Here is a 27,650-nt window from a genome sequence, read left to right on the forward strand (position 1 = left end):
GAAAATATAAAATGACACATAGTTCACAAAATGAATAATTCATAAGAATAAAAAAAAAATAGAAAACTAGTTACATATGCCTATTTGGGTCCACTTTAAGTCTTTTTTAAATTTTTTATGTCTACTGAACCATTCTTTCTATGCAATATACTAATTTTTGGATTACGGGTAAAAACAATGTATCATATATTAGAAAATATTTTTTCTGGTACAAATTTAAATATTAAAAAAATATTTTTTTTAAAAAATAATATTAAAAATATTTCTGTAAAATAAGAAAAAAAAGGCCAAAAATAAAAAATACACATAGTTCACAAGTTGAATAATTCATAAAAATATTAAAAAAATAAATACAAAACTAGTAACATATGTCCATCTTAGTCTAATGCAAATATTTTCTAAAAATTTCAAGTCTATTGGAATAGTTGATTTCTATCAAACCTTTGCTGCCATCTACCGTAGATCCAAAAATTTTATCCACAACCCTAAAACTCCACTAAACCACACCCTCAAACTGCACCCAAAAAAGCCATAAAACAAGCCTAAATTGCAGCCTACATCTACCAATCCACCAACGCTTTCGACCATCACCTCTCTCAACCTATACACGCCTTTAACCTGACAACAAAAGAGAGATCATAACATCACAGATTTGGAGGAATATACTATGGCATCTGAGGAGACAATCAATGCTAAATTCGAAGCATTTGAGGCACAATTGGAGGATACGATTCGGACACTCTTTATTGAACTTAGATTGGACCGACCACTAAGCCAGTGATACACTGTTTTTAAATTTTGGATGAAATTAGTGCATCACATATTAGAAAATATTTTTTCTCCAAATTTTTATCAAGAATTTTGGACCAATTTATAAGCTCAAATGTAAAAAAATATTGCATGAATCTATGATATTTTTGTGGAAAAATGATTAAAATTAGAAAATGATAGATAGTTCAAAAGCTATTTTTTTTCTAAAATTTTTAAGTCTATTGGAATAGTTTTTCTATTTGATGTACTATTTTTGAATTTTTGGCAAAAATAATGCATCGTATATTAGAAAATATTTTCTTTGGCCCAAATTTTTAACAAATATTTTAGACTAATTTCAAAGCTCCAAATATTTTAAGTCTTTCATAAAATTTTTAAGTCTATTGAATCAGTTCTTTCATGTGATGCATCTTTTAAATTTAGGATAAAAATAGTATATTGCATATTAGCAAATATTATATCTGGCCCAAATTTTTGTTAAAAAAAATATTACATAAATCTATGATATTTTTGTGGAAAATGAAAAATTAGCCAAAAATGAAAAACAACACAGAGTTCACAATCTGAATATTTTATAAAATTATTTTAAAAAATTCTCTAAAATAAAAAAAAACTAGTAACATATTTTCGCTTGTGTTTAATTTAAGCATTTCATAAAATTTTCATGTGTATTGGATTAGTCCTTTTATACGATACACTATTTCTGAATTTTGAGTATAATGCATCGTAAATTAAGAAATATTTTTTCGAGCTTAAATTTTTATAAGTGGACCAATTTAGAAGCTCAAATGTATAAAAACATTGATCGGATCCATGATAATTTTGTTTAAATAGGAAAAAATTAGCCAAAAATAGAAAATGACACAAAATCCAAAAGTTGAATAATTCATAAAAATATCAATAAAATTATAAAATAAAAAAACCAATGTATTATTTTTTTATTATGAGCAAAAATAGTGCACCACATATTAGTAAATATTTTCTCATACTCTAATTTTTTTCTAAAAGAATATTGTATGGATCTAATGCCAAAAATGAAAAAATGGCACAATTAAAATGTTAAATAATTCATAAATTCTTGAAAATATGTCATATATTATGCACTATTTTTGAAATTTAGATAAAAAAATAATGTATCATATATTATGAATTATTTTCTCTAACCTAAATTTTTAGGTTTTAGATCAATATAGAAGCTCAAATATCAAAATATATTTGCATGGATCCATGATATTTCTATGAAAACAAGAAAAATTTACCCAAAAATTAAAATAACACATAATTCACAAAGATATAAAATAAATTCTAAAATAGTAAAGTATGGTTTGATTGATGATAAACAAATTAAGACATTAAGTCCAAATATTGTGTTGCAGTCTTTTGACATACGTTGGGATTCCTACTATTAAACAATAATTGCCCTAGAAATCGATCATGCACGGCGCCGAGATGTCGCCACCTCCGCGCGGCGTCGGTTCCCCTTTGCTCGTCACTTGCAGTAGAAAACGCCGCCTTCGATCCGAAGGAATCCTTTCCTCCGACGATCCTCGTCCTCTCCAAGTCTTTGCGCCTGGCGCCGAGGAGAATCGTCCCGTCGTCGACTACGGCCGGAATCCCCTCAGCCACGAATCGGACGGCTTTGGCATCCGCCAAGACGAGGCCGATGCTCAATACAAGCTGTTGCTGGAGCACCTTAACGTCGATGACAAGTCCTACGTTTTCGAGATGATCATCGGAGGCTCGCGGTGGCGCATCAAATACGAACAGGACGAGGACTCCTGTGTCACTGCGGTTCGGTCGCAGCCCCGGAAGCGTCGGTTGAGCACCTCTAGCCGAGCGTGTAACGCCAAGAAGAGGCGCAAGAACAATGGCCTGGGTCAGGAGCCTTGCGAGGCCTCTGGCCCGCGTGCTCCTCTTTCCCAAAGCGGGTGGGACGTTGGAGGCTCGTTGATCGATGAGGATTACCAGGTGTTCTTGAACCACGTCAAGGCGTGCGGCCGCTCGATGATTCTCCAGTACGGGAACAATGTGACCATCGTATATGAGAAAGAACGAAATGGAGGGGAGGAAGTTCAAGAGCAAGAAGAAGAAGAAGAAGAAGAAGAAGAAGAAGAAGAAGAAGAAGAAGAAGAAGAAATTGAAAATGAAGCTGTACACCCCATGGAAATGGAAATGAAACTGTACGATGATCCTCTTCAAACCTCCAGTTCCACGGTTAGTCTCATGGTCTAGTCAGTGCTAACTGCTAATTGATTGTGTTTTGTATTTAGTTCCTGACGCTACCTCTGTAATATCATATTTTTACCATGCTATCTTATATACGACGGATTGCAGGCTAGCTACTTTGACGAATTACTGCAGCATAGGTCATCTTCATTCAGGGACAGGCTTATGGATATCCTCAGGAAGCCATTTGATCAGAAAGAATTTGAAAATATGATGTCTTTGATTAATATTCGGAATCCAATAGTGAAATACAAGGAATTGCGTAATGGATCCAAACCTTACATGACAAACCAGTTGGGAAGTTCATATCTCGATTGTCATCCTGGTGAGTATTAAAGTCGATTCACACGCTGATATTTTCTGTTCACTTGCTGTCTTTTCAGATAACAGACATCCAACCGTTAAAGCAGTTATCCAATTCTCGATCTTATGTTCATCCTATAATCTCATAATAGTTAGTCTTATGGCCAAACAACCACAAGATGTTACTAGGGACACAGCGCTGGCTCAATAGTCCCATATTAAAAATAACTTGGAATCTCTCTGGACATCAAAATATCCATACCTTGCAACCTGCTTAATTATACTTCTGCATGATTAGATGGTCTGTTACATGAATGGGCCATCTTGATGTTTGATGAACTATCATTCATTGATGTACAAGTTGAAACTAGTTTATCGGTTTGAAGTAAGCTATTACCATGTCTTAGATAGTTTCGGACTGTTCTGTTGTATGATTTTTCATACAATTGCTGCATGAATGGCTGAGTTCTAATGACTGTTTCTCTGATTTAGATCTTGCCAGACGCATCTCATCAGCATTTGATGATCACCACAAAAGTTTGTTTCTCCATGGCTTCTTCTTTTGGTTAAAGGTATCGTTCCCTTTTTATGTTCTTGCTCACTCTCCTCTTTTAAGTTGTTGTTGACATTTTATCTTATGCCTATTGTCCTCTTTGTTTTATCTTTGGTAAAGAAGGAATAGAATCGTTAAGGATCTATGAGATACATTTTGCCTTTTACATCCTCTAAGGCCATACCGCACACAATCTCAAGATAATATGATTACCCATCAATTATTTCTATGACTATTTTCATACTTCTCATGTTCTTATTTTTCATCTACTTGTTACTTATTTGTCCCAATATTTATTGATTAGTTTGGGGGAAATGATTCGGTGATCGAATCCTTCCTCTGAGCAGATTTACATTTTTTATGAGGATTGATAGGGATGTTGGAAGAAGAGAAATATGAAAGAGAAGAAGGATTACCTAATCATGCAATTGCAAAGAGACTTCTTGAGCAACAAGTTCGGACTTGAAAAAGGAATACCTAATCATGTAATAAAGAGACTTCTTGAGCAACAAGCCTGGACTTTTTTGAGCATGCAAGCTTGGCTATCTGTTCCTTTGCTCTTGTTGCCACTTCTCTCTTTTCCCTCCTCTTATGATAGTTGACCCCCTTTTACTTATAGGTGTAGCACGGAAGACTCCTAACCTAACTCGAGAAAACATAACTAAAGAAGGACTCTTAATCGGAGTCCTCAACTCTTAGTCCAATGTAGGGGACTCCTTAAGCTCAGGCTTGAGTCTTTGAGTTAGTCGAACATGGACTTGAGCTGGGTTGATCATCCCTGATCATGGGTCCCCCAATTTAGCTATTCAACTCTCGTTGAATATGGAATTGAAGAGAAGACAACTCTTCTTCATCGGCTTTTGTGAACTATCTTGCTCAAGGACTATAGTCTCATGTCGACTAGCGTGCCGATCAAGGCTCGGACTGGTATGCATTAATTGGTATTGATGCATCGTGTGTCAGTATGCCGGTACATGCTGATGGCTCCAAAAAATCATCGTGAATTCTCAAAAAAAGCTTGAAAAATAAAAAAAACCTACATTATACCTGTTTAATTAGAACTTAATGCAAAATTAATTTAATTTCAATAAGAGGATGCCCAAATAAAGAAGGGATACCAGATTTATCTTTTTGGATGTTGAGGACCAACTTCGTGGCATGTTCCGAATAGTTCTTCTATTGATATTTAATCATCTACAAAGAAGAATTGATATATTAGATTACGTGTCGTAACTTCAAGATTTAAACAAATTAAGAAACCAATGGAAGCAAATTGGAGTAGCTTATCTTGAAATGTTCTATGGACCTCCATTGGAACCTTGGTGCATTTTGCGACATTAAGATACCCGCCAGGCCGCCAACTAAATGTTGCTTTAGTTGAATGATTCCTCCGCTCCTATCGACGTAATCATAATGAATATACTATCAATGATGATGATTGTTGTCCAAACAGCAAGTATGATCCCAAGCCGGATCGTGTATCTGTTCCTTTGGTGTCATTTTCCTGTAAATATTTATAAATTAACATGCTGTGATAATGCATTATCAATCAAGTAAGGACCCTAATTGGGTCTAGAAGATGTGTTTATACCTAATTACCCCAAATTAGGTTTTTAATTACAAAACAATCATAATTGGGTTTTAATTGACAATTAGGTTTGTAATTGACAAAACAATCATAATTGGGCTCTAATCGGAAAAATTAGGTTGATAATCAACAAAATAAGGTTTATAATAGACAAAATAATCATAATTGGGCTCTAAATAATCATAGTTGACAAAATAATCCTAAATTAGATAAAATGACACTAATCACACAAGTAACAAGTGCGTTTAGGCCTAATTACCTGCAAATTAGCACTAAAAAGGAAGCTTATTGACCCTAACTATGCCTAAATTCAAATTATGATCACTAATCTTTCAATTCATAAGCTGCATTTAGTCCTAATTACCCCCAAATTTGAACTGAAAGTAAGTGATTGACCCTAATGATCATTAACAATATAATGAAACTAATAAGGAGCTAATCATGTCCATAACTAATTAAAAGTATAATAATGTCCCAAATGATGCCTAAATTATAATTAATGCCACGAATCACATAAATAATAAGCTGTGTTTATGTCCAAATACCCTTAATTTGGCACTAAAAGTAAGAGATTGACCCTAATCATCATTAACTTGATATAATGGTGCTAATCTAATCATGTCAAAAGCTAACTAAAAGTACCTTCATGCAAATTAATGTCACTAATCACACAATAAACAATATATATTCATCTAATTACCCCTAATTTGGCATTAAAAATATGTGATTGACCCTAATCATCGTTAACTACATATAATGGAGCTAATCATGCCAAAATCTAACTAAGAAGTAGTAAGAGAATACATACCTTCTAATTAGAGTGATCCTCCTCTAAATAACTTGTTAGGATGTGTTAATCCTCCCAATGAAGCTCTAATCACCAAAGGTCAGCTTTAATTGAGAAAATGAGTGAATGTGTTAGAAAGAGAGAGTGATTGAGTGAAAAAGAGAGTTTAGAAGTAGTGTTTTCAAAAGGCGCTTGGGTGAGGAGAGGCCCAGCACCTTGCAACACCTCGTGGCGAGGCGTTGCAATGAAACACTGTTCAAGCCATGTGCTCGAGCTAAATCGAGCTGACTTTAAGCTTGGGTTCGACTAGGTAAGTAAGCTAGTTCAATTGAACCAACTAATGTCATTACCCTAATACCCCTCCCCCCATGCACCTGACCCAATGAAAGAAACCAAAAGTGAAATAATACTGCTTGCCCGTCGCCTTCGTACGCTTTGTCCGCCTCATTCCTCATCGTCAGCAACCTCGTATTATGCCTTCATATACTCCATCCGTCGTTGCAATCCATCTGCTTCATCCGCCATGATCGGAAACCTTGTCCACTGCCTTCATCCGCTTCGTTCACTGCTGCACTTCATCCATTCGCTGTTGTAGCTTTGTCCGCCACCCTTTCCAACTTCGTCCACCATTGATTTTCACCTTCCTCCACAACCACTGGTTACTTCTCCATCTTCTCAGTCCTCTCGTTCTCATTTTATAGGTAATATAGGTAATACTTTCATCGATTAACTTACTGCACCATATTGAGGTGGTGCACTATTAGTTTGTTAGGAGTTAGAACTTAGGAGTTTTAAGTTCACCTAGGTAAGAACATCACATTGATATGAAAACATTGCTTAGAACATAATAGCGGTTAAAAAACACTGCTTAGTAGTTAGCACCCACCTCAAATTTCACCCCCTTTTGAAAACACTACTTAAAATATATTATATATTTTTAAAAATTTAATATCCAGGAATGTCTCTCTTCACTCGAGCGAGCGCCTCGGGCGTTTTGGGACCTTGGCGCCTTTTGGCACATAGTGCTTTTGAAAACGTTGTTTATAAGTTGTGAGAGTGAGAGAAGGTGAAAGAGCAGAGGGAGGAGGTTTAAATGGGGTTTGAAAGTGGTCGAACGAGTAATTTGATCGTCGGACCAATATGGATCATAGCCATTGATCCATATCAATTGAAATCCAATTGTTACCAGTCAATACACGTTGATAATTGTCAAATTTGACTATTTCGCCCGTTACGACTACCCCATATATATACTGCTCAGTACAGGGTGTTTCGCATCTCGATCTTCTGTCAAACCGGTATGCATTGCTTCTGCTGTACCATTTCGGGCAGAACGTCAATCCTTGATCTTGTTGACCTAGGAATTTTCCCTTTGTATCCACTCCAAAAGTTGTTTTGATGCCTTATCTTATGGTAGTAACATTTTTTTTCGGCAATGGCGTCTCTGTCTAGAGTTACATTCTTGGAACCAACCCTCAACGTGGTGTGGGTCATGTACTCTTTGTATTTCTGTTGAGCCCATTGAAGTTGCTGAAGCTGCTGTTCGGCTTTCTTGTACACTCGTCGGATGTGTTCAAGAAATTTTAGACTCATAGTGCTATGTTGCTTCTTTGGAGATTTGTGATATTGAATTGGTTGTAAACTACAAACTGCAAGTCAAAAGGGCTTTGGGGTAAGTGCATACCTCAAACAGTGACTTGGTCATGGAGTTGTGCGCCACTCGATTAAATGCCAATTGCGGATATGGTAGGTTTTTGTCTCATGTTTTTGGATGTTGGGAGTTGTATCATTATATTAGATGAACTATCGGACAATTCACTATTTTGGTTTGTCCATTCGTCTAGGAGTGTAATATAGTAATTTTCTTCAATCAAGTGCACATCATGGCCCAAGGAGATCTCCAAAAGCTGGACATCTCTATTCATTTTTGCTGGTCTTCAATCGAGTGCCTATCATGGCTTAAGAACTGTTCATCTTTGCGGACACGATTGAGCTTGGAAGCTCGAAGTACATTCATATATATTGGAAAAATAATTGTGCTGACTCCTTAGGTAATCATTTTCTTAATGAACACTATTATTTTTGAAAACTTATCGACCGCCACGAAGAGGTAGTCATGACCCTTCCACGTGTTAGGAAGACCCCCCAAGAAGTCCATGGAAATGCTCTCTCACAGTCTCGTGGGTGGCTGGTTGGAGGTGTTGCATAACACAAATCCTCTCATAAACTATGCCACATCCTATTGTATCCGAGGCCAACAAACGTAATATTACAGGTTTTGCAATGTCTTCGTCATGCCAAAGTGCCTTGCGACCTGGACATATTTGCCTCTCGCATTCGGTTCACATGATCTACCTCTCTCGAAACATGAACTCTGTTGTTTTTGCCTTGAGCTCTTCAATCAGGCCTCGAACTTCGGGTTTTTCTCGTACATGCTCATGTAATCATCATGTAGACTCGGTTGTACCTACATTTGAATAAACAAGCAACGATTCGTGATAAGGGGTTGCGATAACATGTCAACTAGATTGTTTTATACTCCCTTATTCTATTTGATTACAAGGTTAAATTGCTATAGGTATGACATCTGCTTCATGTGTCGATCTTGCTCCAATTCGGACTATGTTTGCAAGTATTGAACTAGATGATGATCGGTGTAGACAATCATCTCCTTTCCAAGGAGAGACGTGTCAATACTCGATGGCTTTGTGTAGTGTGAGTGATTCTTTATCGTACATTTGGCAGTTCTTATTCTTGGAACATCACAAAGTGAGATCCTTGGAACATCTTAAATTAGCACGTCTCGGGTCGGTTATCTTGCACAAAAAAGGCCCCCATCGCATATCTAGACGTGGTCGCCTCCAACTTGAAGAATCTTTGTAGGTTCAGTAAGGCTAAGACTGGAGCCTCGCTAATCTTCCTCTTCAACAAGAAGAATAGATTGACAAAACACCACTCGAGCTTTTGATAGGCCTTGGTGAGGGATTGTAATGGTACAACATGGATGATGAAGTTTTGGATGAACTTACGGAGATATTGGCATGCCCCATGAAGCTTCGAACCTTTGTGATCGTTCTCAACTTCAACCATTCTCGGATTGTCTTAAATTTATTCAAATTGTCTTGGATTTTCCCTTCGCTTAAGACGAAGCGAGGTAGACGAGGATTTGTTTTCCGAACTTGCACTTCTTTGGGTTAAGACACAATTGGTGTTTCTCTAAAATGTGGAACACCTTTTATACAAACTCAATATGTTCTTCCCTTGATTGGTTGTAGATGAGAATGTCTTCGAGGTAGATGATGATAAAGTCATTGATGTGTGGACGTAACACGTTGTCCATCAACCGCATGAACATGGTAGGGGCGTTGCAAAGTCCAATTGGGATGACCAGGCACTTGAATAGCCCTTGACGCATCTTGAAGGCTATCTTCCACATGTCTTCTTCTCGGACTCAAGACTTAATGATAGCTTGACTTGAGATCCGGTTCAGTGAAGATGGTGGCATGTTCTTGTAACTTACCATCATCCTCTTTCTTGCATGTAGCTGATAAGGCTAAGGCTCACATTCTCGCTTCGACCGGTTGAATGAGTATTAACACGAAACGAATCTTTAGCATGTGTTCACCATCCATTTTGCTTGGTCGGTTGTCATGAGATCAATTGCACATACGCTCTTTTTCTCACATATGAGGAACATATTGCCGTCCTTTAGGAACTCGTATCGCTGGGGTCAGCAGTAGTAGACAACAACTCGGTTCCAAAGGTACATACTTTCGAAGATTACCAAGCATATGTCTTGGGGCACTACTTCTCACAATATGTATTTGTTGGTGATGGTGAAGCAAAATTTTCACTGCTGATTTATCCTTAACCACACATCCTTTTGGATCCAACCCAATGGATATTTGTTCAGATGAGGTGTGGTTTGTAGGCCAAGTTTCTGGACTGAGCTTGTCGAGATGAGATTCTTTTAACTATTGATGTTGATGACTTCTTGCTTCACTTGAATTTTTGGCATAAAGAGCTCTTTTACAACCTCTGGGCCGATGGATGAAAGTGATAGACTGGGATCCGTACAATCAATCAATGCAAGTTCAATAGGATCGTTATCGATTGGGATCTAGCACTTCTCTATTATATGTCCAACAATTTTACAGTGATCATAGAAGAGGTCACTTTTATTCGAAGAAGAAGGATTCTTACTAGAATTTTTCTTGGCCTTTGAGTAGCCCTTTTTGTCCTCAGCAGTTCTCTTGTTGTGGATTCTATTCTTCCTTCTAAATGTCATGGATGTTTCGTTGGCACTCGAGATGTTGTGAGCCTTGAAGAGGTTCAATTCGGTATTATCCAGGCATGCAAACCAGCGATAAACTTCATCACCTTTGAGTGGTTATCGAGGGAGTTTCCGAGTGCCATGGCTTGTCATGGAAACTCGGTGTCGTCTTACACCAATTGGTCTCGTTCTTTGCACAAGCTATGTCATGCCATCTTTTTCATTGATCTTTAAGGTAGCCTTTTGGGTATAACTCTTGTTAGATAAGTCTTTTAAATTGCCCCATGTCATCTCAACATCGTTGTAGTCTCGTAGGCAGTCGATCCACCATTCTAAAGCATGGCTTGTTAACTTGAGTCACGTAAGCTCCATTATCCTCGCTGTGATGCTCGTATAGGGTAAAGTAGACGTCAAGTTGATTGAGCCCCACGTCTAACATCTATGCGTTGATGGAGTCTTGACATCCCAGCCTTGGCTTGGAAAGGTCTGAATCTTGCCTTTGCCACCGGTTCCATGGTGGCATCACAATCATAGTGTCTTTTGATGAACAGTTTTGGTTTTCAACGAAGATGACTCCTTTGCTATGACACGCTTATCTCTAGCTTCTTTTGTTGTCGTGTTGGCTTAGGGTTGGATCCAACTCATCTCGTCCTCCATCTTTTACGTGATGCGACTTAGGCAAAAAGATCTAGTGATGCTGTTGGAGTACTTTTTGTCATCGCTTCGTCATCTCTTTTCATCGACAATCAATGTTAAATCTCTAATTCCTGAAGTTCTTCACTTGAAATTTTATATCTTTGTGTGGTGGTAACCATCCACAGGCGTGAGGGTCATCACTCTGGTACCACTTGATCCGTTTGGGAAAGGATTTGTTGATAGAATCCTTCCGAGCGGATTTACGCTTTGTGAGAGTATTGATAGAGATGCGCATTGATAGGGACACTGGAAAAAGAGAAATCTAAAAAAGAAAAAGGATCTAGATTGTTTTTTGAGAAAGGAATACCTAATCATGCAATTGTAAAGAGATTTTTTAAGCAACAAGCTTGGACTTCCTGAGCAATAGCTCCAACTTCTTGAGCATGCAAGCTCGGCTTAGGCTTCTCTTTTGTTGTCACCTTGCTCTCTTTTCCCTCCCCTAGGGCTGCGACCCCCCTTTTACTTATATTTGTAGCACGAAAGACTCTTAACCTATCTAGAGAAGTGCTCTCAATTGGAGTCCAACTCTTATTCCCACATAGGGGACTCCTAGTACAAATCTTAGTTCAAGTCCAACTCAATCTGAGTTCAGGCTTGAGTCTTTGGGCTGGCTGAACTTGGGCTTGAGCTAGGTTGATCAGTCCTGATCATTTACCAGAACTTCTTATTGTAATTTTAATTGATAAAGATGGTGAGGATAATGAAAGGATGCATGTTTTGTATGACGAATGCATTCTTCTTTTGCATTCAATTGAATTACGAACAAGCCCTTGTGATTATACTACTTTGACACAAGTTCTATTTTCTTTGCTCTGGATGATCAAAAGATTTTACTAGTTGGCATCACAAAACTATAGCCTTGAGTGAAGTTTGTTTTCTCACATTATAGTGCTGATGAATTGTGAACCTCTCATCATTATATTTTATGTTGAGAACTCAGTTGATTGCTCTGTCATTGGAAACACCTGCAGTGGTTAATTTTAGAGCTGTAGTATCTCATTAAACAATGACGAATAAGGAATATTCGTCGTGAAGAAGATAATTTTATATGTAAAGCAAATATTTATTTTCTCATAGGAATAAGAAGAGGACCATACAGATTGGAGCAGTCATGCAAGCTATGTTTTTAAGAATAGAGTTCATAGCAATAGTGGAAATACAAAAGTGACTGAAAAATAACTTTGCCTAGAGAATTTATTGATCCATGACTAATGGTTACTGAAACTAGAACTGCATAATCTTAAGAATGTGATGATTCTTTTATTTCTTTTGTAATATAAAATGGCACAAGCAAGGGATAATCCCAGGCTTAACTAGAAGAGATTTCCTAGGCAAGTTGAGAATAATATGCCTAAATGAGGTTGTGAATACTGTGAAGATACTGGAACAAGTATGCACAAAGTGACACAAATTGTGTTAAAGTTGTCACTTGGAAAGTTAACATAAAGTATCTGGTTCAGGTATTTTTCTGTTGCCATTATGACTGTATAGAACTTTAATGGGAATTTAATATGGTGACTGATGATATGTACTGGATAATTCTTTTTGTGTTGGGGAATTTATGATACCACGTGCAACTATTTTTCTTCAGATTAAGTGGTGATGAAAAATTCATATATGAATGGGTTTCCACTATAGTTTATCATGGTTTTGGTTTGTGTGCAAATTTATTAGGCTGCATAAGATTGACTTAGCCTCTTAACAAAAGTGAAAAATTGTATCAAACTGAACATACTTAGAGACCGCAATAATCTAATACAATTATAGTGTAGATTGTTTAATGGTATACTTTGCACTTACAATAACTACTTTAAGCTTGTTTATGCAATATCGTACCGTACCGGTGTTTCGAGGTTGGCTTGGTATGGTACGGTACCGTGTACTGAGCGGTATGCCAGGGCATACCGAGCGGTACACCTAATTTAGGTGTAAAACCCTCCAAAAATACCTGAAAATAAAAAGAAAGTTAGGATAGGGTTTTTAAGTTAGAAATAAATATAGTAATAGCATAAGTTTAGCAAAATCAATGTAAATTAGGTAAGAATAGTATCACATATCTTTTTCGGATTTTAAAGAATATCTTGTACAAGGTTCGTATTTCAGTCCATTACGAATTGTCCTTATGTAAACATACCTCTTGATTAGAAAGTTTTTCCTCTTAATCTTCCTAAATTAACCTCGATTCAATTCACAAATCGTTGTTTTGTATAGTTTAGGATAACACAAATGTGAGAAAAAAAGTGTTTGAGATAGTTTAAGAGAGTATTAAAATGCAATGGAGTGAAATAGGGGAGAAGAAGGGGTTTAAATACTATGAGAAAGGGCTCCAACGGTCAATTTGACTGTTGGAGCACTGTATCATTGTTACCGAACGATTTTAAATATTTCTTCCTCTTACTGTAACATTATAGCGTTGCTATAGTGTAACACTGTAGCACTGTAGCACGTTCCGTCCGGTAGCGGGCGGTCCGCGTACCGGTATGCTGTTGGACCGGTATGTACCGCCCGTACCGGACGGTACCATTCGAAATTGCATACCATGCTTTTACCATTGTGTTGCATGTGAAATTCTCTCTAGGGAAAATGCAAATGGATGAAACAAACACAACTTGAATACGAATCTAGGAAGCAGAAAGCCATATTTAGCAAGAGATAAAAACCATCAAGAGAAGTTATAAAGCAAGAGATAAAAACCAACAAGAGAATTTATAAAACATGAGTGTAACGGACCTACTCACCAAAAATTTCTGAGGGTTCCTCATGTAACAAGAGGATGTCAATCCGCTCAGCTGGTGAAGACTTTGACAATTGATAGCAAGGTCCTGCATGGTCGAATACTGTCTTATCACTTACCCTTTGCAAAAAAAAGAAAAAGAAACATGAGTGCATGAACATAAGGGTGTAACAAAGTGTTGGTGCAAATATGCTATATATATGTTCTTTGTGACCTTTTTCTTCTTTGCATATATCTAGCAGCCATTTATAGTAAATCAAGATTTCTTCATAAAATGACAACAAGCAGCTTCAGTATTTAGCAAACTTGTATGTAGTATGTGCGAGTGGCCATAGTTTAATTTGTTTTAGTCTTGGTTATGATGGTTATCTTCTAAACTGAGCTCTTCTTTAGAGTTGCTCATTTTGTGCATTTTTTATTATTGAAATTTCTATAATTGCTTGCTTTTGGAGTATGCCTTTCTGCAGGAGCTGGAACTAGCTTGTAAATTATTTATCACTCTTTTTGCAGAACGTTGGTTATGAAGGAGCATTTAAGCCATGGGTACCTGCATTACCTGACCATATAGATATTGAATGTGATGATACAACAATTCTTTCAGTTCAAAATGATATGTCAGAGGGAGAAGAAAAGAAAGGAAGTGAAGGGAAGGAAGTTCAAGAAGAGAAGGAAGGGGAGAATAATATGAATATCGTACATGAGGGAGAAGAAAAGGAATGGGAGGAAGTCGAAGAATTAAAGGTGGCTGAAATCAAACTTTGTGGAAAAGAAAGTGATGTATGTCCTGGTGAGATGGAGATAAAATCATATCATGGTTCTCTTCAGTCTTCTACTTCATTGGTGAGTGCCCTTGTCTAAGCTGACTAATACTATTATTTATTCAGTACCCTCCTTTTTCGCTTTAGAACAAGCCATATGACAATTTCATATCTGAATGGGTTTTTATTTTGGTTTATTATGATTCTGGATTATGTATCTTTAAATCTAACTTTGCTCTTAGCCTTTTAGCAGAAATAATAAATAATATTTACTGGATCATGGTCTAGAGAGCTGTAACAATCTAACACTGATGGATTTTGTTATTCAAATGATATAATTTGTGGATACAATAACTATGTTATGCTTATTTTTGGCCATTTTCTAAATATTGTATATGAACTTCTCTACCAGGGAAGTTACCTGGGACACCACCCTTAGATTAGGGGGTGTACCAAGTGCACGAGGCTCCTGCCAATACGGGGTTTGATGAGGGTCAATGTACGTAGGTTCACCTTTAAATATTTAAGGAGGCTGTTTCTGTGACTCATACCTTGGCCTCTCAGGTCATACAGGAGCAACCTTACCGTTGTCCCGAGGCTCGCCCTCACCACCTGTAGATTAAATGAATATAAATATCTAAAACACAGTTGTGCATTGTCTATGGTACTCTGCAAATGAAAAAAATTGGCACATTGAAATACATTGCAAGAAGATGTGTTTAGCAAGAGATGAAAATCTGACAAGAAAATGAAGCATGAGTGCATATACGTAAAGGGTGTGTAATAAGTGTTTGGAGAAAATATGTTATATCTTGTCTTATGAGTGACCTTTTTCCTCTTTGCATTATCCTAGTGGCCATTACTACAGCAACATTTTTTTGTAAAATGACAACAAGCACTTCCCAGTGATTTCAATAGGCGCTCGGGCGCTCGCCTAGGCGCTCGGGCGAGGCGAGGCGAGGCCCGAGCGCCTCGCTTCATGTCCAGGCGCCTCACTTCAAAGAGGCGCCGCCTAGGCGCTCGCCCGAGCCCAGGCGTCGGGCGCTTCGGGCGAGCGCCTGGGTTAAACCAGGCGACTGAACCAGATTTTTAGGTCTGGTTCGGTCCTGGTTCGGTTGTTAGTTGGTTCAATCGAACCAACTAAACCGATATACCCCTAACCCTAACCCTTAACCAACCCTAACCTACTGCCGCTACCGATCCCGATCCCGATCGCGATCTCGCTGCTCGTCGCTCCTGCTCCCGCTGCCGCTGCTCGCCGTTGTCGCTGCTCGCGCCTCCCGCGAGCCTTCCCGTTGCTCGCGCCTCCCGCAAGCCTTCCCGTTGCTCGCGCCTCTCTCGAGCCCTCCCGCTGCTCGCGCCTCCCGCGAGCCCTCCCGCTGCTCGCGCCTCCCGCGAGCCCTCTCGCTGCTCGCGCCTCCCTCGAGCCCTCCCGCTGCTCGCGCCTCCCGCGAGCCCTCCCGCTGCTCGTGCCTTCCGCTCCCTTTCCCTTTCCCGCTGTCGCTGCCGCCGCTCGCCGCTGCTGTTGCCGCCGCTCGCCGCTGCTGTTGCCGCCGCTCGCCGCTGCTGCTGCCGTCGCTCGCCGCTGCTTCCTCGATGATTAATTTTCTGTTAATAGATTAATAATATATTATTTTGATTTTAATGTTGTTAATTTTTATTTATTTGAAATTATTAATTATATTATATATTTTTATATTTTAGCGCCTCGCTTCGCTCGGGCGAGCGCCTGGGCGAGCGCCTGGGCGAGCGCCTAGCGCCTCGGGCGTTTGTGGACCTTGGCGCCTTTTGGCGCCTAGCGCTTTTTAAATCACTGGCACTTCCAATAGAGTAAAATTTTAGGTTTGATTAATATGTATTCATTCTGTGGAACTGACATAAGTGTAACAAATTTAGCCTAGGTAATGTTGGTTATCATCCTCTAGTTCTTCCTTGAGTTGCCATTATTTGCTATGTCATGTTTTTACTTTTCTTGCAAAATTTTTTATTGACTCCATCATATTGCTCTTTTTGGAACATGTCTTTGAGCAGGCAGGAGCTGCAACTAGCTTGTAAAGCAATGCTGAACGAACTTTTTCAGAACCTTGATTTCAAGAAATCATTAATGTTGTGGGTACCTGTGATACTTGAATCGAGCTATGCCACTATACTATAGGAGTGAATAATTCCAACATGTTTTTACTTCAAATCAATGTGTCATAGGAAGAAGGGAAAGAAAGGAAAAAGTTCAAGAAGAAGAGGAATGGGATACTAATGTGATTATTTTATGACATGGAAGAAAAGGGGAAGAATTTTAAAAAGAAGTTTTGGTTACTTAAATTGAACAATCAGGAAAAGTAAGTGATGTATGTTCTAGTGTGTTAGGACTCTAGCTAGGAGAGTCCTAATTGAGAGGGACATTCATGTAAAACCTAACTAAGCCGACCCCTATTAAAAAGGTGAAGAGGTCGGCTAGGGTTAGGAGGTTGTTTCTTAGAGAAGAATAAGGAGTTGTAAAGGAATAGGAGTCTTGAGTAGGAGTCCTATTAGGAGTTGGTTAGAAGTAGGAGTCTTGAGTAGGAGTCCTATTAGGAGTTAGGGTTTAGAAGCCCTATAAATAGTCATGTATTCCTCCTCTTTTCATAAGCAATAGATGAATCTTTTCTGCAGCCTTTGAGCAGCAACTTGGAGGGAGGAACCCCTATAGAGTTCCAAGGAGGCCGATCCCCTAAAGAGATCAACCCCAAGTTTAGAATCTGCAAGGGTTCTAACACCTGGTATCAGAGCAGCGTTCTTGGCGTCTCGCTGCCCTTCCACAACCATCCAAAGCAATTCCCATAATTGCTTAAAAGATCGTCGTCGAATTCCGCCATCATCTCCACCACCGTGAATCATCCTTTGATCTCCCCGTGAATTGCAACAGGTTCTGGTTTCCTACCTTACTGCTGCTGTAATTTAGTTATCCTTATTCGAAAATCCAAAAAAAAAAAATTGTTCCTATATTGTTGCATAAACTTTTCGTCACAAAGTTTTCATCTCTACGACGAAAGATACATTGCAGAATTCCAACCGCATAGCACCATCTATTTGATCTTGCTACTGTGCTTTTTCTATCAAAATTCTACTAAATTTTTATGATATCTTTGACACTTCCTAACAGTGGATTTCCCTTTGGTTTCATCGAAAAATTCTCAATATAAACTACTGATCTTTTATGTCCAATCTGCTACACTTGAAAATCTATGCTGCAGAAAATTTCAACCGCATATTGTTGCCTTAACCCATCTATTTGCAATCTTTTTTGAATGAAATTTCTTATACACTTCATAAATCATCTTGGCTTCCATCTAAGATTGATCTATTGAGAAATTCATCTCTAAAAACGATTTTGTGTTGCTGTAAATTTTCGTCGTAAACTGCTGAAATTTTTCGACGAGAATTCTGCAATCGCAACTTGCACCAATTTCCTTGTTGTTATACTGCTGAAATTTTCTTGATTAAATTAGACATCCTTGCTGTCATATAAAGTGTGATTTTGCTATCAATTCCATCCTCAATTCTCTCAAGTTTTTGATGGAAATTACGTCGAGAAACCGTTGTTTCTTCGACGACAATTCTACTCTTACAAAGACAGCACATACTTGCTGCAACTTCCACTTATTTCTATCAAACCTTTGCTACCATCTACCACATATCCAAAACTTTCATCCACAGCCCTAAAACTTCATTAAACCACACCCTCAAACTGCACCCAAAACAGCCACAAAACAAGCCTAAATCGCAGCCTACATCTACCAATCCACCAACCCTTTCGACCATCACCTCTCTAACCTATACACGCTTTTAACCCGACAACAAAAGAGAGATCATAACATCACAGATTTGGAGGCATATACTATGGCATCTGAGGAGGCAATCAATGCTAAATTCGAAGCCTTTGAGGCACGAATGGAGGATACGATTCGGACACTCTTTTCTGAACTCAGATTGGGCCGACCATTAAGCCCGAAGAAATCACATCAAAGAGAGAGCTCTGCCCAATCGCACCAAGCCCGAAGAGATGACTTCTAAAAGAGGGGAGGTTCTATGATCGATCTCAACTATCCACGCATGAGGGTGGACTTCCCTAGATGGGAAGAAGGAGACCCGATTGGTTGGATTTCGCGTGCGGAGCGATATTTTTGGTACTATAAAACCGCGGACGCATCTATGGTGAAAATTGCAGCTATACATCTTGAAGGGGATGTCATACAGTGGTTTGACTGGTTTGAAAACACTTATGGAGTCCTTTCATGGCGACAATTCAAAGAAGGATTGCTGATCCGCTTCAGACCAACCGATTACGAGAATATTAACGGACAATTAGCAAAGATCCGACAAACCTCCACCATTCAGGAGTACCAAACCAGGTTTGAAAGGTTATCTAATCAAACTCATGATTGGTCTCAAAAACAACTATTGATGACCTTCATTGAGGGCTTGAAGCCAGAGATTCGGGGAGAAGTTAAAGCGCGACAACCGTACACGCTTATGGCAGTCATCTCTTTCGCACGACATCAAGAGGAGCGATTGAATCATGAAGCTTGGAGGACTAGAGTTGCTCCTCAACCAGAAATATTGAAGCCCTCAGCCCCCCCTACTGTCGATCGAGTCCCTGCACCAAAGAAGTTGGCAAGAGAAGAGCTTCGGGAGCAATCTGCGAAGCGGTTATGTTGGCATTGCGACGAGTCGTGGAGTTACAAGCATTGCTGTAGAAAAGGGAGACTTCTTTTGATTGAACCAGTAGAAGAAGAGGTCATTGAGCATTCAAAAGAGAGCCTTAAACATAACGAAGAATATGCGAAAGAAGAGCCACAACCGACCGACGTTACAGTACACACACTAGCTGGCTACTCAAACCCGCAAACGATGAAAGGGAGGCATCTTATGATTGAACCAATAGAAGAAGAGGTCATTGAACATTCAGAAGAGAACCTTGAACATAAAGAAGATGCGGAAGAAGAGCCACAACCGACTGATGTTACAGTACACGCACTAGCCGGCTACTCAAACCCGCAAACGATGAAAGTTGGAGGCCTTCTCAAACAACAACCGATCACTGTTCTCATCGACACGGGCAGTACTACTAACTTCCTAAATAGTAAGCTTGCTGTTCGGATAGCATTACCTATCGAGAATCGCTGCAGGTTTGATGTTAAGGTCACCGACGGACGGATTTTGAATTATGATCGTAGGCGCCCGTAGGAGAAACTATTGCTGCAGGACCAAGAGATAATTGCAGATTTCTTCCTTCTCCCTCTTAACAATCATGAGGCCATGCTCAGAATTAAATGGTTGACGACATTAGGTGATATTCCCTGGAATTTTATGAAACTAATTATGAAATTTTACAGTAAGGAGAAACATGTGACATTGCACGGGAAACGTGGGGGCGACATAACAACGATTTGCACACAACAAATGGAGAAGGTTTTGCATAAAGCATGCAGCGGCTTTTTAGTACAACTTGAGCAGCAAACTAAGGGAGAGCCAACAGAATTTGAAGATCCAAATCTACTTCCTTTGCTTGCTGAATTTTTAAATATATTTGACGAACCGCGCAACCTACCTCTTACCCGTCGGCATGATCATTGTATAACGATCCTTCCAGGCAAATCTTCAGCAAATGCTCAGCCATATCAGTATCCACATCTTCAGAATGATGAAATAGAAAGGATTATAAAAGAGATGCTCGAAACAGGAGTTATTCGGCCAAGTTGCAACCTCTACTCTTCACCGATGCTACTTGTACGCAAGAAGGACGGAACAAGGCGAATATGTGTTGATTACCGAGCTCTCAATGGCATAACCATCAAGGACAAATACCTTATTCCAATAGTAGATGAATTGCTAAATGAAAGGGAGCACAAATCTTCACAAAGCTGAACTTTTTGGAGCGAAAGATATCATCCCCTGAGCAGCAAAAATGGCTAACAAAACTTCTTGGATTTGATTATGAAATATCTTACAAAAAGGGGAAAGAGAATATTCTTACAGATGAGCTTTCGCAGCTACCCGAGCAAGCTGAAGTTTCGGTCGTTTTACTTCCGACCAGCGACTTCCTTGAGGATATTAAGATGGAATGGCAGGAAGATTCAGAGACTAGTAAGATTATAAAAAATTTGGAGGAAGCACCAAACTCCGTGGCTCATTACAATTGGGACTAAAAAAAATTACACTATAAGGGACGCATTGTGCTTAAAATTCTACTTGCATCTTCACGAGCAGATTTTGGACAAAGTTATTCTATATGCAGGGTACTAAATTGAAAAGGAGTATGGCATATCACCCACAAATCGACGGCGAGACAGAAGTTATAAATAGGTGCTTGGAGACAGCCCAAAGCCACCCGCCAAATATGACTATCCAAGGAGAACTCCAGACCCAGCCAAGTACCATTATTGATCGACGGATCGTGACTCGACGACGACGACCCACTACTAAAATGCTAATACAGTGGGTGAACCTACCAACAGAAGATGCCACTTGGAAGAACTATGACGACTTGAAGATCAAATTTCCAAAATTCATGAATCGTCAACCTCGAGGACAAGGCTGATTTGAAGATGGCGGGTCTGTTAGGACTCTAGCTAGGAGAGTCCTAATTGAGAGGGACATTCATGTAAAACCTACCTAAGCTGACCCCTATTAAAGAGGTGAAGAGGCCGGCTAGGGTTAGGAAGTTGTTTCTTAGAGAAGAATAAGGAGTTGTAAAGGAATATGAGTCTTGAGTAGGAGTCCTATTAGGAGTTGGTTAGAAGTAGGAGTCTTGAGTATGAGTCCTATTAGGAGTTAGGGTTTAGAAGCCCTATAAATAGTCATGTATTTCTCCTCTTTTCATAAGCAATAGATGAATCTTTTCTGCAGCCTTTGAGCAGCAACTTGGAGGGAGAAACCCCTATAGAGTTTCAAGGAGGCCGATCCCCTAAAGAGATCAACCCCAAGTTTAGAATCTGCAAGGGTTCTAACATAGTGAGATGGAGATAAAACCATATTGTGGTTCTCTTAAACCTTCTATTATTTTTGGCAAGTGGGTTCTAGGCTGACTAGGTTGCCAAGTGCGCTGGGCTCCCACCAATGCTGGGGGAGAATCACTATGTGCAATTACCCCTAGAAGCAAGAAGACTCTTTTCATTCAAATACCTTATGTAGCAACATAATGAATATGACATTACCTGGTATGTAAAGGTGACGAGCTACTAAAAACACACTTCAATCAAAATAAACAAAGCAAGAAGAAACTACATAAAACTCTTGATCAAACCTTGGTAAAGAGAGAAATTTGAGGTTTCTAAAATCACTTCTAATAACATTTTCCTCAACAGCAACACTAGAAGAAAATTTGCCCCTCACAGTCTCTTTGGTTCTATTAATGAATGCTTCCTCGGATAAAGCGGCAATTTATATATCCTGTTATTCCTTTCTAACCATTAAGGATCAACAGTGGCAGCTAATGGACACCTTTGGATACTAATTGCCAAAAAATGAGCAGTGCAATTATTAGCAAATTCTCTTAGCCTTTGTTCTAATGACAGCTCGTCTTAAGATGTGTCAGAAGCTCAGAGGTCTTCTTCATGTGCTACCATTCACAGGTGACAAGACAATTGAAAAAAGATGTGAATTACACTCATTATTTCACTGCCAACAAATACATGAACAACTCTTGAGTATCCCTTTGTTAATTAAATTGTCTCCCATCTTTAATTAGATTGTCTTGTGTTTGCAATCTGCCCTTCATGGAAGCCATAAAGTGAAACCCTGACATTTATATCATCATGTATATTGTTTTCATTTAAAATACCTTATTTCATTAATGCTGATATTTTATCTTTTGGTTTGGCCATACATGTTAGGGACTGCAAGCATCTGAAGATGTGGGTTATTCTGTTGAAACACTGCAGCATACATTAACATCTTCATTCCAGAGTAGGCTAACGAGTGTCCTTGAAATGCCATTTGACCAAGTTGAATATGAACGGTTGATGTCTTTGATAAGTCTATATATGCCGGAAATGAAGGACTTAGGTGATGAATCCAGACCTTACACAACAAACCAATTGGGTTATTCATCTCCTGATCACTACCCTGGTATGTGTTGATTCACATAATGTTATCTCATTCAGATAAGTGACATGAGGATTTGAATTTAAATGTTCTTTGATGACTAATTGCTGAGTGAAGTGGTCTAAAATTGGACATTTGCTATCTACATATTATATAGGGCTGATCTTACTGCCTTACTGTATTGCTTATACACATAATCTCATGTATGTAGACTTATCAGAGACATTTATAATTTTACTAGATTCTATTGCCAATATGTCAAGGGTTCAGTGTTCTCCGATGTGCTATCAAAAGGTTTGTGTGTAGCCTACTATTTTGAAGAGAGAGAGAGAGAGAGAGAGAGAGAGAGAGAGAGAGAGAGAGAGAATAAACAAGCTCCTTTTTGCATCTAATTATGTAGTTGTCCTTAGACTACTCACATGCTGTAGGAAATTTGATATGAGCTATTTAATGGTGAGCCATGATGTTGTTCTGCTGGGATGTTGGTGCCAGGGCTTTGATTGAAAGCACAGAATATCTCTACATGTAAGAGAAGACTGAACAGACATGACCCACCCCAAACTGCACATTGACATGATTCTTGTGCATTGTTTCACCAATTTTGATATGAGGAATTTGTTCGATTATTGTATGAAAGAACTAATTAATTGACTACTTTGTTTATAATATTGAATTCCACATAATAATTTTTTATTACATTTGACTGTAGGAAGAGTTCTTGACGTTCAAGTTATATGACATTTTATCCCCCCTTTTGTGATTTAGAAATTATTTAATCAATTATTTTGCACACCTAAGCAATGAATCCTTTTTTTAGGATGAATATCTTCATCTTGATCTCATCTTTCAATCAGAACTTGACTAGTCCAAATTAACTTGTTGAGTGCATCTAACTCTATACCTTTTCAGGGAAGGACCTATAAGCATCCGCCATCAAGTCCTTTTGAAAATGCTTTGCTTGTAACATGATTTGGAATATATTATGCATAGAGCAAAAAATTGGAGCTTATGCCACAGCCTTCACACAATTCACATGTAGCACAAATCATGCTGTAAAGAGAATTCTTCTGTGGAAGAATTCAAACTAATCCAATGGATAGCTCAGGCTTTGACATACATTTGTTCCATTTAAATCCATAGTGTACCTGTATTTCAAGTTAGCTTCTTAACTTTGAAAAGCATCGTTGCCTACAACACATGAAGAATTGTATATAGGAAAAAGATGTATACATAACTATATAGGACAAGAGCTTATGTTGTCCATTCCTTTTAGATACCTATTTATCTTTTTTCAATGGTAGCTGCATGTATTTTGACTTCTGATTACCTATGTGGTACTTTTCTATTACTTTCTTCTTTAACTTAATGGAATGGTGATACACTTGCTCAATCTCTGCATCTGTTCATGACTATATTCCAACTATATTGCTAGATGTACTGTAAGTTGATCAAATGCTCTCAGGAAAACTCTATCCGTCTAACAATGCACCTAACAATTCCCACTTGAATATACTTATGCATGATGATGTGATATGTGACATGCATACATTTTGATTGATTATGAACTTCAGTTCAAGATATAGAAATCTAAACTATTCTATACAAGCTAGTTTTATGTCTCACTTGTAATTTCAGATTGTGCTGTTGTAAGATTTGTCATACAATTGTTGTGTGAATAGATAATCTCTTATCATTGTTTCTGCAATTTAGATCTTGTGAGTCAGATCAAGTCTGCTGATCCCAACAGGGGTTTGCTTCTCTTGCGTGGTTTCTTCTTCTGGTTACAGGTAATGTGTTGCTTTTTTGCTATTCCTCACCCCTTTTATAAGTTATTATTGGGGCTACATTGTCTGGCCATCAATATTTGTACGGCTAGGGTTAGCTCACATTTCTGATATCCTTAGGTATGATAACAGATAACAGATCTAGAAACATTTCAAGATTAACTTGTTAACCTTGTTGACTGCTAAAACATCTTTTTTTTCCTTATAAGATAATGTAGATAGTAAAAGATGAATGTTATATTTGACGAACACATTCTTATTTTGCGTGCAATAGAACTATGGAGGCGTCCTTCTTGCTATTCTATAACTCTATATGGAATACTGTTAGTTGTGCTCGGGATAATTAAGATAATACTGATAAGCATCACAAAGTATGGCCTCAATTTGAATGAAGTTTGCTTTGTCATGTGTGGCTCCAATGCATAATTTCATCAATTTTTCATTACTTTTGGGTTGGAAAATGGAAACCTGTTGATTGCCATGTCTTCTCTCATGTAAAACCTGTAGCTGTTAAATCTATAGTTGTAGTGCCATGCTAAAGACTTATAACACCCATAACAGTTAACTCTTTAGCCGTTGTCTGATTGAAACTATCTTCAACGAGAACGGGATGTCTCGAGATGTGAGGATGAGAATGTTTTGGCCAACTCATGCCAAAACATTGGAAGTTCTCTCTGTTCATTTGGGCTGGAAGCATTGACCACTCTTTTAGGTATAATAACCACTCTTGTCCTATTCCCCATAGTTATCATTGCTCCCTATAATGATCATTTTTGCACCATCTGTTTGAAGGCTCATTACTGGATATATTAAAAACCCACGTAGCGCAACACACCATTAATCATGGTACTCCATTTATTGCTTGCCGGGTTATTTATACCTTCCAACAACCTGTGACTGTAGCAGTTGACTCTTGTCTAAGCTGTCATCTTTACCTTCAACCGCACCTCATGCCTGGCTATCTCCTTGATCCATCGTCTTCCGAGTTTCTGCCGCATTTCCTATAAGGTGAATATCTCCCGAAGCACTCATGATTATTATTTCTGACCTCTTTAGCATGTCATCATCAAAGGTTTGACTGATCCCAGGTGTTCTATACCTGGCATTTTAGGAAGCTTGCTGACAAATGAGAGATCTGTTAGCGAGCACCCACAGCAGCTGCATCATCCTTCCTGCTGTGAATGCATCACACCCATCTTCAGCTGGTCCCCTTTGTCTTGCCTTTACCCATTTCGTTCTGTTTTGTCTCCATTTATACAATCTTATAAATGACACCCCTTTAGGATTATCATGGACTTTATTGTTACAGTTTCCATTAATATCCTCAGCTTGACAAAATTGAACAGAGTTTTGTTTGACGAGCTTGTGTCTTGGCAATGGTGGTCATCTTAGATCAAATGGAATGCTTCTTTTGTTAGTTGTAGTTGATACCATAGATTTTCGATGTTGCACTTCCTAGTTCCTTGATTTCACAAAATTGCTTGGTAGATTAGCTTGTAAATTGTACTGAACGCTCTTAGGTTTTTGCAGAACCGTGGCGATGAAGGCGCCTACAAACCATGGGCAACGGGCGATCCCAACAAAACGCTGCAAGACTGAGTTTGGGTTTCCCTTTTAAATCTTAAATGGCACATTAGGTTTTTGCTCAATTTGTAAAGCATCTAACATAGATCTAGGGAGTTATACATAGATATTCTGAATTAGAGATTTCTGGTAACCCATCGTTGGTGCAAACTACTTGAAACGATTTACATTCATCCTGAGACTTAAAGCATCTAACATAGATAGGGAGTTGTACATAGATATTCTGAATTAGAGATTTCTGGTAACCCATCGTTGGTGCAGACTAGTTGAAACTATTTACATTCATCCTGAGACTTAATCTTATGTATCTGAGTGACAACAGGACGAGGAGAAGCCCGCCGTGGAAGAGGAAGGAGCACAGCGACAGGCAAAGATGGAGCTGTTGATGGTTTATTTGTATGTGAAGGACCACAACCGTACGACATAAATAATCCTCTTGATCCATCACTCTCTTATCCAACCAATGCTTGCAACGCTGCGGTGCCTTCTGAGACTTCGATTGCTTCCGGTGCAGAACTGCGGTGTCTTTAGAGGGGCGAAAGGAAAGGACAGAGGCACAATGGGGAGCTTTTCGCAGTCGCATATCTCGATCATGTTATTATCAGGATCATGGAAGAAGAGCTGATCGACCCTAATTCCACCTTCCGTGACCACTGCGGTAACGTAGCTGATTCCCATCTGGTCGAGCCTCTGCTTCACTCTTCCCATGTCAGCACACTGCCATTTCATGAAATCATCAGTCGAAGAAGCGTCAAACGCAATGGATGCAAACCCTGTAACCCTCACCTGGAACGATATGTGGTTGGCTTTAGGATTGATCTCCGATGGCTTCGATACTGCTTCCGGACTCTGCACCAAGTGGATGCCGATTCCGTAATTGTAGAACCTGCATCATCCATCAAACGCGAGTCAGTTGGTTTGCTTGCAGGGGGAGGGGGTTGCATACCGAGCTGTTGGTTTCTCACCATGCCCCTTGGAAATCGAAGGACGAGGGCCGTCGGATCAGCTGGAACCCAAGCACTTCCTCGTAGAATCTGACAGACTCGTGGAGGGATGAGCACAAGAAGGAGACGTGGTTGAGGGAGACGACCGGGAGAGGGGTGGGATCGCAAACCTTCTTCTCTAGGAGGCTCTTCATGCTTAAAACTCAGGTACTTGCTATACGAATCCATCAAGATCCAGTTCCATATTTATAGTTCTCTAACCACGTCCCCTGCTAGTCAAATAATTTATCCCGTAGCTTATCTGGATCTGACATGCATGCTTCTTGGACAAGTATTTGAATGGTTTTCTTCACAAGGTAAAGCAATTGGATACTCGTCAACTCGAATCTAATTACCAAGTTTGGTTGGAAATACACGGCAGCAGGCCGCCGACTTCAAACAGGCAGCAAGCTTCGGTTAAGGAACCGCGTTGTTGAAGCTCGTCATCTGTTGCTCGGTCATCGCCTAGTGGTTCCCTGTTCGGTTGATACGATTGATGAATCACCTTTGACTTCCAGCGGAAGGATC

The 27,650-nt window shown here is 39.0% G+C and overlaps 2 protein-coding genes across 5 annotated transcripts; one reads left to right on the top strand and one right to left on the bottom strand.

The window, feature by feature from the left end:
- Nucleotides 1-2,180: 2,180 nt before the first annotated feature.
- Nucleotides 2,181-26,693, top strand: LOC135584135 (uncharacterized). Of its 3 annotated transcripts, XR_010486083.1 has the most exons (9): nt 2,181-2,985; nt 3,106-3,322; nt 3,793-3,872; nt 14,442-14,771; nt 22,561-22,795; nt 24,482-24,558; nt 26,086-26,154; nt 26,462-26,555; nt 26,654-26,693. XR_010486083.1 is itself a non-coding variant. In XM_065104538.1 (7 exons), exons 1-7 carry the CDS (start codon nt 2,206-2,208, stop codon nt 26,152-26,154), a joined length of 1,788 nt encoding a protein of 595 aa, XP_064960610.1. In that variant the 5' UTR covers nt 2,181-2,205; the 3' UTR covers nt 26,155-26,430. The 3 variants fall into 3 exon arrangements, 2 of the variants coding, with proteins under 2 accessions (XP_064960610.1, XP_064960611.1); XM_065104538.1 differs by lacking the exons at nt 26,462-26,555; nt 26,654-26,693 and having other exon boundaries at nt 26,086-26,430; XM_065104539.1 differs by lacking the exons at nt 24,482-24,558; nt 26,086-26,154; nt 26,462-26,555; nt 26,654-26,693 and adding an exon at nt 23,681-24,420.
- On the bottom strand, nt 26,569-27,277 carry LOC135610256 (glyoxylase I 4-like). 2 transcript variants are annotated; one of them, XM_065104541.1, is made up of 3 exons: nt 27,105-27,277; nt 26,926-27,025; nt 26,569-26,856 (listed from the first exon to the last, which is right to left on the bottom strand). In XM_065104541.1, exons 1-3 carry the CDS (start codon nt 27,275-27,277, stop codon nt 26,584-26,586), a joined length of 546 nt encoding a protein of 181 aa, XP_064960613.1. In that variant the 3' UTR covers nt 26,569-26,583. The 2 variants fall into 2 exon arrangements, with proteins under 2 accessions (XP_064960613.1, XP_064960612.1); XM_065104540.1 differs by having other exon boundaries at nt 26,569-27,025.
- Between the last annotated feature and the right edge of the window lie 373 nt (nt 27,278-27,650).

The sequence above is a fragment of the Musa acuminata genome, chromosome BXJ2-4, assembly GCF_036884655.1.
Source record: "Musa acuminata AAA Group cultivar baxijiao chromosome BXJ2-4, Cavendish_Baxijiao_AAA, whole genome shotgun sequence".
Lineage (NCBI taxonomy): Eukaryota > Viridiplantae > Streptophyta > Magnoliopsida > Zingiberales > Musaceae > Musa > Musa acuminata.

Coding starts and splice junctions, on each gene's coding strand:
- LOC135610256 (XM_065104540.1), bottom strand. CDS start 27,277: ATGAAGAGCCTCCTAGAGAAGAAGGTTTGCGATCCCACCCCTCTCCCG. Junction 27,026..27,104: donor TTCGATTTCCAAGGGGCATG/GTGAGAAACCAA, acceptor TGGATGATGCAG/GTTCTACAATTACGGAATCG.
- LOC135584135 (XM_065104538.1), top strand. CDS start 2,206: ATGCACGGCGCCGAGATGTCGCCACCTCCGCGCGGCGTCGGTTCCCCT. Junction 3,873..14,441: donor GCTTCTTCTTTTGGTTAAAG/GTATCGTTCCCT, acceptor CTCTTTTTGCAG/AACGTTGGTTATGAAGGAGC. Junction 14,772..22,560: donor TTCAGTCTTCTACTTCATTG/GTGAGTGCCCTT, acceptor CATACATGTTAG/GGACTGCAAGCATCTGAAGA.